The 16,139-nt window shown below is 39.0% G+C and overlaps 1 protein-coding gene across 1 annotated transcript in view; it reads left to right on the top strand.

The window, feature by feature from the left end:
- NME8 (NME/NM23 family member 8) overlaps positions 1–16,139 on the top strand; it is a 50,378-nt gene that overhangs the window by 22,210 nt on the left and 12,029 nt on the right. The window contains exons 9-11 of the mRNA XM_032592373.1: positions 3,112–3,204; positions 4,562–4,749; positions 12,274–12,449. Coding sequence (XP_032448264.1) covers positions 3,112–3,204; positions 4,562–4,749; positions 12,274–12,449 — 457 coding nt within the window. The remainder of the gene's footprint in view (positions 1–3,111; positions 3,205–4,561; positions 4,750–12,273; positions 12,450–16,139) is intronic.

Raw genomic sequence — 16,139 nt, 5'->3', positions numbered from 1 at the left:
CTCTTAATTGTCAATTTAGAGACAAGCTTACTGTTTAGAGTAAAATAGAACATAACAAATTTCTGGTGCTAGTTATCTTTAAAGGCTCTGAATGTATTGTCTTTACAAAGGCTGGGCCTATTCAAGCATCTTTATTTAAATAACTCTGCTCTACCAGTGTCCAATATTAATGATAAAAATTATAGCCCTCATATTGGATTATAACACATGTTCTTCCCGTTTAGTTATTAGCAACACAAACTTGTTATAAGCTCACATTGGTTTGTTTTGTTTCCTGTATGTTGTGACAAATGCAGGGTCCTTTTTAGATACATGGGAGTGTAAGGAAGCATTTATTGTTTTGCTTTAGAGCCAAAATAAATTTTTTTAAGAGGAAAATTGCATTCTTTTTTTTATTTAAAAAAAATTTTTTTTAACGTTTATTTATTTTTGAGACAGAGAGAGACAGAGCATGAACGGGGGAGGGTCAGAGAGAGAGGGAGACACAGAATCTGAAACAGGCCCCAGGCTCTGAGCTGTCAGCACAGAGCCCGACGCGGGGCTCAAACTCACAGACTGTGAGATCATGACCCGAGCTGAAGTCGGACACTCAACCGACTGAGCCACCCAGGTGCCCCGAAAATTGCATTCTAATCCAAAGGTCAGCAGATGTATAGGGCCAGAGAGTAACTGTTTCAGGTTTGTGGGGCATATGATCTCTGTCACCACTGCTTAACTGCCATCGCATTGAGAAAGCAGCAATAAGCAGGATGTATACAAATGGGAGTGGCTGCACTCCAACAGGTTTTATTTCCAAAATGAGGCAGTACTTTGCTGACTCCTTAACAATGACTTGGCGTTGAAACAGCGTCAGTAAATTGAAATTTGAAAGAATGTTGTCTGTGAAATAGAGGATGTCACCTAGGGAGCTATCAGGAGGGATTGGAGGTCTCTTGATGAACTTCCCATCATGCATTCTTTCTTTAGCTACAGCAGCGTTCTCGTTGACTGAACTACACTAAAGTAGAAGGTCCATGATCATAGTATTTATGGTCTCTTCCATTTGTGAGTTGATTTAAGTAATATCACTCTCTAAGGGTAGCCCTTTCCTTCCAGATTTTGGTGTGTATGTTGGGGGGGGGCACAAAACTGTACCCCAATCCCCCGTATGTTTCTTACACTTGATAAAGTTTTAAGAAATAATATCACAATGCAATGATTTACTCTTCCTTATTCGAGTGTGTTTGAATAGCTAGGACACAGTAACAATTTTTCAAGATTCTATAATTCTTTTTAAGTTGGGGCAGTACAATTAATCATAAGTTCATCTTGATCTTTTTGTTGTTTTGACATAGTAAATAACATTTCAGATATGTAAATTACAAGGATCTCCTAAATACCTCACCTCTCTGGAATACAGTAAAGGGCTAATAACAAACAGGACAAAAAAATCTAAAGAGTGCTTTGACAGGGAGAGAGCCAAACCATAAGAGACTATTAAAAACTGAGAATAAACTGAGAGTTTATGGGGAGTGGGAGGGGGGTGTGGGTGATGGGCACTGAGGAGGGCACCTATTGGGAGGAGCACTGCGTGTTGTATGGAAACCAATTTGGCCATAAATTTCATATTAAAAAAAAAGAATGTTTTGAATAGAAAGAAAATGAGCACACTATATTTTTCAATTAGGGTAAAGGAGAAGTTATTGAGTTTAAATATTTCTTGGATTTTATTTTCTGTTGTCAGACTCTAAGTAATGTAACAAAGACATGATTTAAATATTTAGAAGTTATTCAAATGGGAAAGTCAGAAGAGGGTTCAGAAAGATGTAAGTCGTGCTCTGCCATATCAACAAGACAAATGAAAGCAGAACCAGTAGCGTGTTGACTTTTATTTTATTTTATTTTATTTTACTTATTTAATTTATTTATTTTAAAACACTTCTAAAAACATTTGTTTTTTAACTTTTATTTATTTTTGAGAGAGCATGAACTGGGGAGGGGCAGAGAGAAACACAGAATCTGAAGCAGGCTGGCTCCAGGCTCTGAGCTGTCAACACAGAGTCCAATGTGGGGCTTGAACACACAAATCACGAGATCATGACCTGAGCCAAAGTTGGACCCTTAACCCACTGAGCCACCCAGGCGCCCCGGTGTTGACTTTTATAATAGAAGCAAAAGGTACCTGGTGCTGGATACTCCCAGGTCAAAAAGAGCTCAAATTATTGGTGTTGTTTATTGTAATTCCTGAGTTGCTTTGAACCCGGATTATACTTATATTTCATCGTTTAGTACCTCATTAGATTTGTCTTATTATTCTCAAAACTTCTCTTTGTTTCGTTTTACCATACTTGAGTGGCCAAACTGGATTTATCATTAATTTAAGGGTTTTTTTAATGGTAAATCACGACTAAATGTTAATTCTATCCTTCCCCATAATTTGGATAGTTCTTTTTTTGTTTTTGGTATAAACTATACTAGATTATGAGTTAAAGCCTCAACAAAGGAAAGCCTTTTAAAAAATGTTAAAACGATTTTGAAGATAGATGGTTAAAAAAATGCTTATAAATTTATGTTTTTATGAATGATTCAGAACATGATATTTTCCCTTGAAATTTAGTTAGTTCTTTCACATTTTGGGGAAAGTCACTTAAATAATAGAAATACTGAGGGGCACCTGGGTGGCTCAGTCGGTTAAGCGTCCGACTTCGGCTCAGGTCACGATCTCACCGTCCGTGAGTTCGAGCCCCGCGTCGGGCTCTGGGCTGATGGCTCGGAGCCTGGAGCCTGCTTCCGATTCTGTGTCTCCCTCTCTCTCTGCCCCTCCCCCGTTCATGCTTTGTCTCTCTCTGTCTCAAAAATAAATAAACGTTAAAAAAATTTTTTTTAAACAATAACAAAAAAGAAATACTGAGGAGTCTCTGGTTCAAGCCTTGAAAACTGAAATATAGGAGGCCTGAAAAGGGCCTTCTTTGTTCATGTATTTTTAAGCCTCTTCAAACCTTATGGACCGTATTGAAGTATTTTACCTGAAAACTCATTCAAATCTGTTAAGCACAGGAAACAAATGTCCTTGACTTGTTTTACATGTGGTCCCATAACACGTCTGGATCTGACCCTCCTCTCTACTGAAAGATTCTCGAGGCAGGATTTGTCATAGAAATAGAGGATAAGAGAGTGCTCACTGAACAGCAAGTAAGGGACTTCTACAGTCGAAGAGCAGACCAGGTAAGAAAATTAGAAAAAAAAAAAAAAGCCACTGTGTTTTCGAATACAGTGTATATTTTGAATCCATATTTTATCATTTTTATTAAAAAAATATTTTTTAATGTTTATTTATTTTTGACAGAGAGAGAGAGAGAGACAGAGCATGAGTGGGGGGTGGGGGGGGGAGTAGGCAGAGAGAGAGAGAGAGACAAGAATCCGAAGCAGGCTCCAGGCTCCGAGCTGTCAGCACAGAGCCCGACGCGGGGCTCGAACTCACAGACTGCAAGATCATGACCTGAGCCAAAGTCGGATGCTCAACCGACTGAGCCACCCAGGCACCCCTGAGTCCTTATTTTAGAAAAACAAATGGATAAGTCTAACCAGCCAAATTAGCTTCTGTTGTCCTGTTGGGGTCCATATTGTGGTAATGCCAAAGAAGGCGGTGATGCAGTCTCCAGTAGAAACAGTGGCAGCTGAGCGAAAGCAGATGGTCCAATTGTATTTTGTTGGAGTGAAGACCTATTTAACTTATGTCCTCTCAGACTTTCTGCATTGGCCTCTGGAAGTGAATAGCCAGGCCTTTCCTATAGATTTTTATCCCAGGTTGAAGGCTCCTTGTCATAAAGGCTCACAGGGAAGCTTTAATCCTTTCATTATCTGAAAGCCTGTGTCTGGAGCTATTTTCTCTTTTGCCTGGGGGAGTATTAAGAAAGACAGTGCTGTGTTCGAGAAAGTTAAGTGGTTTAGGGGTCAGAAGACATAGCTTCCAGAAATGTACTGTCCAATATAGTAGCCATTAGCTACTTGTGGCCATTTGAATTTAAATTCATTAAAACCAAATCAAATGAAAAATTCAGAGTCTCAGTTGCAAGTGCTCAGTAGCTGCATGTGGCTACCTATGTTGGAGAGCACAGAATGTGTTTTGTCATCAGAGAAAGCTCTAGTGAACAGCACTTTGTCAGCTAGCTGTGACACTCCAACCATCTCTCTTGGCCCCAGGAAAAGGTTGGACCGGCTGCCTCAGTATCACCTGGGAGCTTTTGAGAAAATCTAATTCTAAAGCCCCATCCTAAACCTACTTAATCATGAACTCTGGGATTGGACTTTCCAAATCTGTGTTTCAGCAAGCCCCGTCAGATGATCCGGAAGCATCCTGAAGTTCGAGAATGGTTATTAGATCATCTTTAAGATCAATCCCTGTTAGCTGTGAACCTCTATCCTTCAAAGATGTGTTTACTAGCAGTGGGCTTATAAAGAGAACACTCCCTAGCCCTATGATCGTGAAGGGGAGGATGTTGCTTGAGTTGGGTGGTGGCTGCCATTTTTGTCGATCCATATCAGAAGCCTGAAGTAGGTAGTTTATCCTCTTATTTTGTAGCCTGACTTTGAAGATTTTGTCCTTTTCATGACAAATGGCCTGAGCCATATTCTAGTGATATCTCAAGGAAATGAAGAACAGCCTGCCTGGGAAGAAACTGAACCCAATCCTGAGACTGAAACTAAAGTGTATGAGGATCATCACCATGAGGTGGCCCCACCTACGCTGAGGAAGGAGAAGCGGTACAGGTAACTCGAGACCATTTACATCGTATGAGGACGTAGTGAAGCGTAGTGTCCAAATACCTCAAACACATTTTGAGGTACACATTTAGAACACACATTTTTACGTTGGAACCACAAGTATTTCTTCCAGTCAGTCTAAAAAAAGTGTATATTCGGCAAAGCTGGGATTTCCCTGAAAGTGTATGTCAAGAGGATTAGAGTTTACGTTTGTCTTTCTAAAGCTGGGCACACCAGTGTGGCCTCCCAGCCTGGGGCCCCAGGGATAGATTGGGACCATGTGTAATCCCTGCCAGGTCTATCTTTTCTGCTGTCTTCCCACACTCACTCCCACTTGCCCCAGGTCCTAAAGACATCAGATGTACTCTCCCCTCTTACTTTCGGCAGTTGGTTATAAATTGCTAAGAACTGAATGGTTGTATGTTTTCACTGATGGGTTTTTAAATAGTTGAAAATGAATGTAATATATACAGTCCCGGTTTCATGCACTGGCGTTTGTGCCTTTTATTCCCCCGAAGACTCAGAAAGTCCACTTTAACCCAAGAGTCATCGGAACTGTGTCTGAAAGAAAGGTGGGTGAGAGTCTCTGAGTCTTGAGATTTCATCATGTGGCTGGACAGAGCATCTTCATTGCATTTTCTGGCCAGGAATCTCCAGAACTTTCCTTGTTGTCCTACTAATGTGTGCAGTAGCTTGTCTTGACTAGCTACATCTGCTGGTTCCTACCGATGCTTTTTAGGTAGCAGGAACTAATGTCATTCGTTGCAAGTTTTCAGTGGGATAGAGGGACTTATAGGTAAGTTGGCTGCTGACAAAGAGCTTTGTAAACAGTAGTACTTTCACAGTTTTAACAGGGAATGATGGTCAGTGGTCAGAGGGAAGGTTTGGTGGGGAGAGTTGTGCTCAAAAAGATACCAGGCTTCATACCAGGACTTCTGAGCCATTAAAAAAATGTCCTGTGAAACCCTCATTGTTAGCAGCTGGCATAAGAGAAGTCAGTATTCCACTGGTGCCATTGTTCTGGGGCAAGTCTGTGTCACATCTAACTTTGGAAAGCATTTGTCTCCAAACGTTCGATACCGGCATAATCAGATGAACGATTTAGGCAATTGGCAGGGTGGGCATGGAGTGAGATGTGTTAATCTTGCTTTGGCAAAGTCTGCGGTATTTCCTTTCTGAACTTAGAGACTCCGTTTGCATTTGGCCCGTCGTTACTCTGAGCAGTGGCCACCAGCAGGCAGCATGGAGTGGTGGGGTTCAAGTTCGTTTGTCTGGGAATCTGTTTTCACAGCTCTTGTTCTGGAGGCAGAGCATAACAGGGGCTGTGTACAGCTGCTGTGATTTTTTTTTTAATGTTTATTTATTTTTGAGAGAGAGAGAGAGAGGGAGAGAGCACAAACAAGGGAGGGGCAGAGAGAGAGGGAGGCACGGAATCTGAAGCAGGATCCAGGCTCTAAGCTGTTAGCATAGAGCCCGATGCAGGGCTCAAACTCATGAACCGCGATATCATGACCTGAGCTGAAGTTGGATGCTTAACTAACTGAGCCACCTAGGTGCCCTGCTACTTTCATCTTTTAAGTAAATCTAAAACCTAAAGGATAAAGAACTAAAACTCTCATGAATGATGTACCCATTTGTTCACTGTTTTTCTTTATGGCCGCCCTTCCCCCACCTCAAAGCCTCCTCACCTTCCTCTATGGGTATTGGGAGGAGGGAGTACTGGTGGGTGAGGAAGAAGGGAAATTAAAAGCAGGACAATTAGACTGGGAGTGGTAGGTGCCTCCTTCTGTGAACATGAACAGAGCTCCCCGTCTTTGTTGGAGTGTTTGCCCTATGGAGAAAAACTCCCATGTGAACCCACATGGTTTGGGAGAACTTTCTTCGTGTTGTCAGTTGCCCACTGGACCCCATGGCTGGCCGGGAGGAGGGAGTAGGAATCAGGAAAATGGTTCAGGCATCCATGGTTTTCATCCGCATTCCAAATTTGTTCATGATGACTTCTGATTATGGCACATATATTATCTGTTTACATGTCTGTCTCCTTAATCAGTATATTAAGAACGCAAAGGTCAGAGTCCTTTATCTCTGCTTTCTGGTCATTCTACAGAAGAGGAAGGGCATGGTTGTACTAGCTACGTTGTCCAGAGTCATATAAGTAGTTCCTGGCCATTTTCACTAATTCATTCACTCCTGCCTTCCTTCATTCACTCATTGATTCTGTTATGCATCCTTCCTTTATGTAGTATTTATTAAAGTCCTACTATGTGCCAAGTCTTGGGGATACAGAGATGGGTGAAAATTAAACGATCTCTAAAGTCCCTTTTGCTCTAAATCCTTATGACTGACTAAAGATGATAGTTCCGACCTCCTATAATATATTGCATTTCTCTGGCCACACAAAGTGTCTATTGTATTCTTAGTAACCTATTTATCTCCTATACATGTCATAGCTTGTAGAGAGCAGGTTTTTCTTTTAGAAAACTCTCATTTAAATTAAAGATAATAGGTACAATTTCTAAAATAATCTTTAAAAGTATTTCTGGGATCAGAGCAGTCTGAATACTATACCCCTACTATCTATTCCCATCTCCAGACCTTTCTTGCCTCTCTAGAATCAAAGGGAACCTGGACTAATAAGCATCTGGCCACAGGTGAGGCCTAGAGCTCTGTGTACAGAACGAAAGAGAAGGGGAGGGGACAGGTCACAGGGGACAAGAATCTGGAGAAAACCACCAGCCTTGGGAAGAACAAACACAGACTTGTGACTTCCCGGGACCAGGTTGACACTGAACTTCACTGGGCCTTCCTGACCCTCTGAAAGCCCAAGATGGAGCTGAGTGGGATTACTGAAATGCCCTGCCTTTGAGGACCAGCTCCATAATGGCTCTTACCAGAGGAACAACAACATGCTCGCTGGTAGCCTAGAGGTCATTCTGGCCTTTCAGCCATAGGGTTTCCATCACCTAAGACACTCAAAACCAGGTGTAAGCCCCAGTAAACAAACCAAGAAAAATGACTGTCTACCAAGGGGAGCCTAGTGGCCAAAGGAAGATCTACACAAACACCAGAACACAAGCCCAGTGAAAAAGAACTACTAAAGGATAGAAAAGTCCTCAAGTAAAATAATAGTAATAGGAGTTATCATCATAGTAATACTTGCGATCCAAGTGCTACATACACATAAAAAGAGACTTCCCATTTGAACTATAAAATAAATTATGATTTGAACTCTAAATTCAGTCTGATAGTCATTTGAGACTCGGTTTAATGCCTTGGAAAATCAGATACAAGAAGTAGCTCAAAGGACAGAAAAAAAATGAGACAGACTTCATGAGAGCAGACCAGAAACAATGTGGAGAATGTACTGGAAAGATCAATGTGCTAATAAGAGAGATTCCATACAGAAAAGAAAGAACAGATGAACAAGCTATAACTCAACGAATAATAGGGAAAAAATTTCCTGAAACGAAGAAACACATGCATTTGCCGACTGAAAGGGTTTACGGTGGCCCAGTCTCGACTGATGCAGAGAAACACAGATACGGGAATATCCTGGGAAGACACACTGTATGCCATTTCCAGAGACAAAGAACAGCCCGTGGTGTCCTTAGGATGTCCAAAACCCCAAGCAGATAATTTCCTTAACACCCCTCTCCTCTATATGACAATATTATTTTTATTTTTATAAAAATTTTAAAGGATTTTTCTGAGAGGGAGAGAGTGTGAGTGAGTGGGGGAGGGGCAGAGGGAGAGGGAGAGAGAAGCTCAAGAAGGTTCCACCAGCATGGAGCCTGAGAGAGGGCTGGATCTCACAATCGTGAGATGACAACCTGAACGGAAATCAAGAGTCGGGCGCTCAACTGCCTGAGCCACCCAGGCGGCCCATGACAATATTATTTTTAGTACTAGCTATTAAGCAAGACGATAATAGCCAGAAAAAAAACCCATAAATAGTGAAAATTGTCCTTTACCAAATTTTGTGTATATACGAACATAGAAGCAAAAAGTAAAAAATGAATATTGTAATATCAAAAATGAAACAATAGGTTAATACTGTTTAATTATATTAATATGTTTTCTTAGAAAGGAAAACATTTGCATACTTATATATATTAGTCTATCACAGAAACAAAGTGCAATTTTTGTTTGCAAGCCTTAAGTTTTGATGATTTGCTAGTGACATTCTCAAAATTGATCTTCACTGGATGTCAATAGAGATACGTAAAATTCCTGTTTCCTGATAAATTCCAGAAATTGCAATCTGCCAATAGCTCTTATTTTAGAATTGATTCTTATATGCAGAGTAGAAGCTAGAGTACACTGTTTATTAAATGTAAATAATAAAAATGCCAACTTGAAGCCCACACATATATTATTAAAATTAAACACATTATAACCACAGGAATTGTTCAGAATGTGGAGAAAAGTTTTTTGTTTTTGTTTTTTCAAGGAGGAGTAGTAACATACCACTAACACTATTTAGAATTGCTGGTGCATGGTGATGCTAAGAAGCAGCCCAACTTTTAGTTTAAAAATTGGTTTAAGGGGCGCCTGGGAGGCTCAGTCGGTTGAGTCCGACTCTAGCTCAGGTCATGATCTCATAGTTCGTGAGTTCGAGGCCCGCGTTGGGCTCTGTGCTGACCGCTCAGAGCCTGGAGCCTGCTTTGGATTCTATGTCTCCCTCTCTCTCTGCCCCTCCCCTGCTTGCTCTCTCTCTCTCTCTCTCTCTCTCTCTCAAAAATAAACATTAACATTTAAAAAAAAATGAAATGGTTTAAAATTTCTTAGAGACAGTGCATCCCCCAGTGACTTGCACTTTAGGTAATCCCTTTACACCAACTGCCTGTCTGGCAGCAACTGAGAATAAGTTACTTACAAGGACAAATCTCTGGCTGGCATGGGACTTGTCATCAGACTCCTGAGAGAAACAGACCCCCTCCCCCATCTTAAGCCAGGATATCCTTTACCTAGTGGAACAAAGGAAAAAGTTCAGGGACATGCTTAGGAATATATCTCCTGGAAGATATTTGAGGGAAGACTTGTCCAAACAAAAAATGAAAAGAGATACTTCCATCTGAGGGAAAAAAGCGAAGGGAAACAATTCTCCTCAGAGAGGAGAAAGGCGAGATGAAGAAGTAACACAGCATTTTAAGGTTCTTTTTCGAGTTTGCAGAAGTGGAGATGGGTGGAGTGTTAGAGCTGAGAAATAGTGTGTGCCAGGATGCAGGAAATACTCAGAACATATGCGTTTGGTTACGGAAGCAGGTTAAAGATGGTGACCATTAAGGCAGTGGATGAGGATACATGGGACCTCTATGTTAACAAGGGAATACCACGGAATGGATAGCAACTTGCTCAGACCAGCAGATGGGAGAAAGAAAAAAGAAGAAAGTATAATTTAAAATAAATAGTACATATAAAGTAAGATGGAAGGAATATAGTTAAGTATATGGGTATTATACTAAGTATGAAAAGGTTAATTATCCCATTAAATACAGAGATTACAAGGTTAAAGTTTAAAAAAAGTTAAAAACCATTATAGTAACAATTGACACAGAGGAGAATCCTCAATGGGCGCTAAAACCATTGCGTGAAAAATATATACACTTTCAGATTGTGTCCTCTCAGATTTCTTCTTATTTACAAAGTGGAAATGGTAGCTTTTCAATGGGGAAAACGCTTTGAAGGGAGATATCACTTCAACTACATTAATAACACCAACAATAGGAAAAACTTACATTTCATATATCATCTTGTGACAAGGACACAGATTCGTATCCTGAAAGTAATAGGAAACTATTGGTCCATCCAGTAGTTTGAAACCATCCCAAATGAGGAATAGTCCACAAAACAACTGGCCTGGACTCTTCAAAATGTCAATATCATGAAAGACAAGAAGGCTGAATATTGTTAGAGATTAAAAGAGACCAGGGAGATAGGACAATTACATGCAATGTATGGTCCAGGATTAGGAAAAATTACTATTGATGGGACAGTATTTTATGATTGGTGAAATTTGAATATGAACAGTTTATGAGATAAAAGTTTTATATCAAGTAAACTTTCCTGAAGTATTTAGGAGGGTGAATGGTTAAAATATCTGCAGCCTACTTTTAAATGGTTCAGTCAACACACACACACACACACACACACACACACACACACACACATACACACACACACACAGGAGAGGGGAGGGGGATGAGAGGGATAGAGAGAACAAATGTGGCAAAATGCTAACAGTTGGTAAATCTAGAGTTCATTATCATACTCTTGCAACTTTTCTGCCAATTTAATTTTTTCAAAATCAAAAGTTTTAAAAACACACTCATCTACATTCTGTTCAAAAGAAACACACAGGGGTGCCTAGGTGGCTCAGGGGTTAAGCATCCAACTTCGGCTCAGGTCATGATCTCACGGTTCATGAGTTCAAGCCCTGAGTCAGGCTCTGTGCTAACAGCTCAGAGCCTGGAGCCTGCTTTGGATTCTGTATTTCCCTTTCTGCCCCATCCCCTGCTCATGCTTTGTCTCTCTCTCTCAAAAATAAATAAACATTAAAAATTTGTTTTTAAAAAGAAACAAAGAAAAATAAAATTAAAGGGATATCTATCTATCTATCTATCTCCAGGCAAAATAAAGTATTAGAATTGAACATTACAAGTGCTAAATTTAATAAAGAAGGACATGATGTGAAAGCAACATTTATGAAGTAGATATAGTCATCAAAAAGTACCCTGATAGAATTACATATACTCTATAAATATATGTAGCCTTAAATCCCACACATACATTTTCTTTGTTTACAAGAAAGCCTTAACACATTTTTTAAAATTAAGATTTCACCACACGCATTTGCTAGTTATAATCCAATAAAATTGGAAATAAACAATAAAAAGATGACTGGGGCGCCTGAGTGGCTCAGTTGGTTGAACGGCCAACTTTGGCTCAGGTCATGATCTCACAGTCTGTAGGTTTAAGCCCTGCATCGGGCTCCGTGATGACAGCTCAGAGCCTGGAGGCTACTTTGGATTCTGTGTCTCCCTCTCTCTCTGCCCCTCCCCCGCTCATGCTCTGTGTCTTTCTGTCTCTCTCAAAAATGAATAAACATTAAAAAAAATTTTTTTAAATATGACCAAAATGTCTTATGTATTTGAAAACACACCATGTTCTTCTAAATGATCCTTGACTCAAAGACGACCTTAAGAAAAGTAGAAACTACCTGGAAAGCTTAACATGAAGGAAAGAAAAACGTGTTTAACCATATTTTATGTTGGTCTTCTTTATCCTCCCAAAAAGTCAAAACATACATGATTTCATGTAATTGAGTTTTGGATTCGTTCAACAAAAAATTGAATTAAATGCATATTTTTTGATTTGATAGAAAGATACAACTTTACATGAAAATTTAATTTTTGTTTATTTTATTAAACCATTAAAGTATTTGTGAACTTATTACCAGTTTTAATTTTCTGGCATGGTTATTAAATTTCAGCTTACAATAATCTTAAATTACATTTTGGATTTCCACAGTTTACAAGAATATCTGGAAAGACAACATATATCTCAGCTCTGTGATATTGAAGAGAGTATAGCTAACGTTAATAAGTTTATTGATATGTTCTTCCCTGATTTTAAAAGTATGAAAAACCTCAAATTAGAAAAGATCCTGGCATTACTTCGACCAGATCTCTTTCAAGAAAAGAAAGGTAAGAAATAAGTATAAATAAACCCTAGTATAATTGCATCAAAGTCTATTATTTTAAAATTTAACATTGAAGAAAAAAGCACCTGAAATAAGAAATTTAGTTAATACTAATCTAATTTCTCAATGATAAAGAATAACACATTTTTGTAGGTAAAGAGTTTGCAAATTATTTTCTAACATTTGAATTTGTTAAAGTAGATTTTAATATGGTAGGACTTATATAATAAAGATTGGACTTTATATCTGAAATGCCTTGAATTAATGCACCTCCTCATTAATTGTGTGATTTGATACTTTACCAAGTCTATTTCTTCATGTATAAAATTCAGAAGATTAAAATGAGGGGCATCTGGCTGGCTGAGTTGGTGGAGCGTGTGACTCTTGATCTCAGGGTCATGAGTTTCAGCCCCACGTTGGGAGTAGAGCATACTTAAAAAAAAATGAGAAAACATAAAGTGCCTGGCACTTGAAGGGTGCTAGTTATTTTTTTAAGTTTGTTTATTTTGAGACCGAGAGAGAGAGTGAGTGTGAGTGGGCGAGGGGCAGAGAGAGGGAGAGAGAGAATCCCAACGAGGTTCCACATTGTCAGCCCAGAGCCCAATGCAGGGCTCAATCTGGTGAACTCTGAAATCATGGCCTGAGCCAAAGTCCAAAGTGGGATGCTTTTAACCAACTGAGCCACCCAGGCTCCCCAGGGTGCTAGTTATTTTTAACCTTATCCCATATTCACCTGGCAGGGGGAATATGACAGAATAAGAATTCACACCATACATGCACACTCTTAGTTCTTTTTTATAACTGGTATATGGGAATACAGTTGATATTTGTATATTGACCTTATGTTCTTTGACTTGGTAAACTCACTTGGTTCTAGAAGCTTTGGTGTAATTTTCTTAGGAATTTCTATGTAGACCAGGGTTTCTCAACTTCAGACCTACTTACGTTGGGGGCTAGATAATTCTTTTGTTGAAAGGGGCGTTATTGTGTGCGCTGTAAAATGTTTATAGCATCCTTGGCCTCTAGTCACTTGATGCCACTAGCATCCTCTCCGCCCCCAGGGCGATAACCAAAAATATCTCCAGACATTGTCACACGCACCCTTGCAGGACAAAATATCAGGCCAAGAGCCCATGACGGGGACAGTAATATCATCTGCAAATCCAGACACTTTTACCTCTTTCTTTGGAAGTGTCTTCCGCTTACCTCATTGAACTAGCTAGAACTCTCTGTGGATGCTAGCAAGATGTTAGGCTTGCTTTATGCTTTACCTTACAGCAAAGCACTCGGTCTTTTACTGTGAAGCACAACATTAGCTCTAATATACCCCTCACCTAATTTTTAAAAAACCCACCTGTTTTTAGTTTGGGGAGTTTTTTTTTTTTTTAATATTATGAATAGATATTGTGTTTTCTCAATTATTTTTTCTGTATCTACTGATCTGATTATGTTTTATTTTCTTGAGTTTGAGAATACAGCAACTACTTTGATTTTTGAATGTTGGACCGGCCTTGCATCCTTCAGAAAAGCCATACTTGGTTGTATATTGTTCTTTTTAAAAATAGCTGGATTTGATTTTTTTAATATTTTGTTGAGGCGTTTTGTGTCTACATTCATGAGAAATATTTGTTGTTTTCCTTTCTTATAGTGTCTTTATCTGGTTTTGGTGTCAGGGTAATGCAAGCCTTATAAAAGTGAAATAAGAAGTTGTCAGTCCTCTTCTCTGGAAGAGATCATGTATAATTCATATTACGTCTTTCTTAAATGTTTATTAGAATTTACCAGGGAAACTTATCTGGGCCTAGAATTTTATTCGTTAGAATGTCTTAGCTTTGTTTTCCTTCTTAAATCCTTTAAAATATGGACATATTTTTTGAATAACCAGACCATATTTTAGAAAGGTTTTAGATTTACAGAAAAATTAAGAAAGATAGTACAGAGTTTCCATATCCCTATCCACCCCCTTCCAACAGCTTATCCAATTAACACCTTATATTATGGTGAAATATTTTTATAATTAATGAACCAGTATTGAAATGTTATTAACTAAAGTTCATAGTTTACAATAATGTTCACTCTTTGTTTTGTACATTCTATGGTTTTTAATAAATGCATAATGTCATGTATCCCCTTTACAGTATCACACAGAATAGAATCACTGCCCCAAAAAAATCCCTTTTCCTATTCTCCCTTCCTCCCTCCCAACTTCTGGTGACCACTGATCTTTTTGCTGTCTCTAGTTTTTGCTTTTTCCAGAATGTCATACAGTTGGAATCATAGAGTATGTGGCTTTTCAGACTGATTGCTTTCACTTAACAAATATGCACTTAAGACACCAAAAATTGTGTTGTAATTTTTTGCTTGTCAACAGTGCTGACTTTTTAAAGAACTTCAGAGGAGGAAGTTCTTTTTCTTTCAAAAAAAATTTTTTTAAGTTTATTTTTTGAGAGAGACAGAGCACAAGGCAGGGAGGGGCAGAGAGAGAGAGGGAGAGAGAATCTCAAGCAGATTTTACATTGTCAGTGCAGAGCCCGATGCAGGGCTTGAACTCACAAACCATGAGATCATGATTTTAGCTGAAACCAAGAGTCGGATGCTTAACTGACTGAGCCATCCAGGTGCCCCAGAACGTCTTTATTTTCATTCCTGAAGGATATTTGTACTGATATAGAATGCTGGTTTTCCAGTTCATTTCCTTCAGCACTTTAAAAATGTTGTGCCACTGCCTTCTGGCTTTACTGGTATCTAATGAAACATCCATGGTCATTCAAAGCATTTTTTTCCTTATATGTAATATAGTTTTTTATTTGTTTATTTATTTTGGGGATTGCTTTCAAGATTTTTTCTTTGGTTTTTAACAGCTTTACTATTATGCATGTGAGTATACTTTTCTTTGAGCTTATCTTTGACTTTGGGGTTCCTTGAACTTCTTGAATCTCTAAATGTCTTTCACTAAATTTGAAGAATTTTCCACCATTATTTCTTTAAATTTTTTGTTCCGTGCCAATTCTTTCACCATCTGGGACTCCAAAGATACAAATGTTAGATATTTTGACATTGTCCTACAGACTCCTGAGGCTTTGGCCTAAATTTGTTTTCTCTGTGTAGTTCTAATTGGATCATTTCACTTGTGTTAGCTTTAAGATTGAAATCTGTGATCTCCTTGTTGGCATTCGGCCCATCCAATGAATATTTTATTTCAGTTGTAATGTTTTTCAGTTTTACACACCTCATTCGGTTCATTTTTGTAACTGCTATTTCTCTGCTGAGAACTTTCATCTTTCCAGTCATTTCAAGAGTGTTCATCCTTACTTCATGGAGCATTATAATTGCTCCTTCAAATTCTTTATCTGAATATTTCAATATCTACATTGAAGTTCTTGAGATTTACTTAGTTCTTTTTTTTTTTTTTTAAGTTTTTATTTACTTTGAAAGAGACACAGGGGACGGGGCAGAGGGAGAGGGAGAGAGAGAATCCCAGGCAGGCTCCACACTGCCAGCTCAGAGCCTGATGTGAGGCTCGAACCCACGAACCATGAGATCATGGCCTGAGCTGAAGTCCAGAGTCGGATGCTCAACTGCCTGAGCCACCCAGGTGCCCCAAGATTTGCTTAGTTCTTTATAGGTTGCATAATTTTGTATTGTATTTTAGTTCTTGGTCACTTGAGTATTGTTATGAGACTGATGAATCGTG

Source organism: Lynx canadensis, chromosome A2, assembly GCF_007474595.2.
Source record: "Lynx canadensis isolate LIC74 chromosome A2, mLynCan4.pri.v2, whole genome shotgun sequence".
NCBI classification, from domain to species: Eukaryota; Metazoa; Chordata; class Mammalia; order Carnivora; family Felidae; genus Lynx; species Lynx canadensis.
The sequence above is the reverse complement of the archived record's forward strand: the minus strand, read 5'-3'. Positions and strand labels throughout refer to the sequence as shown.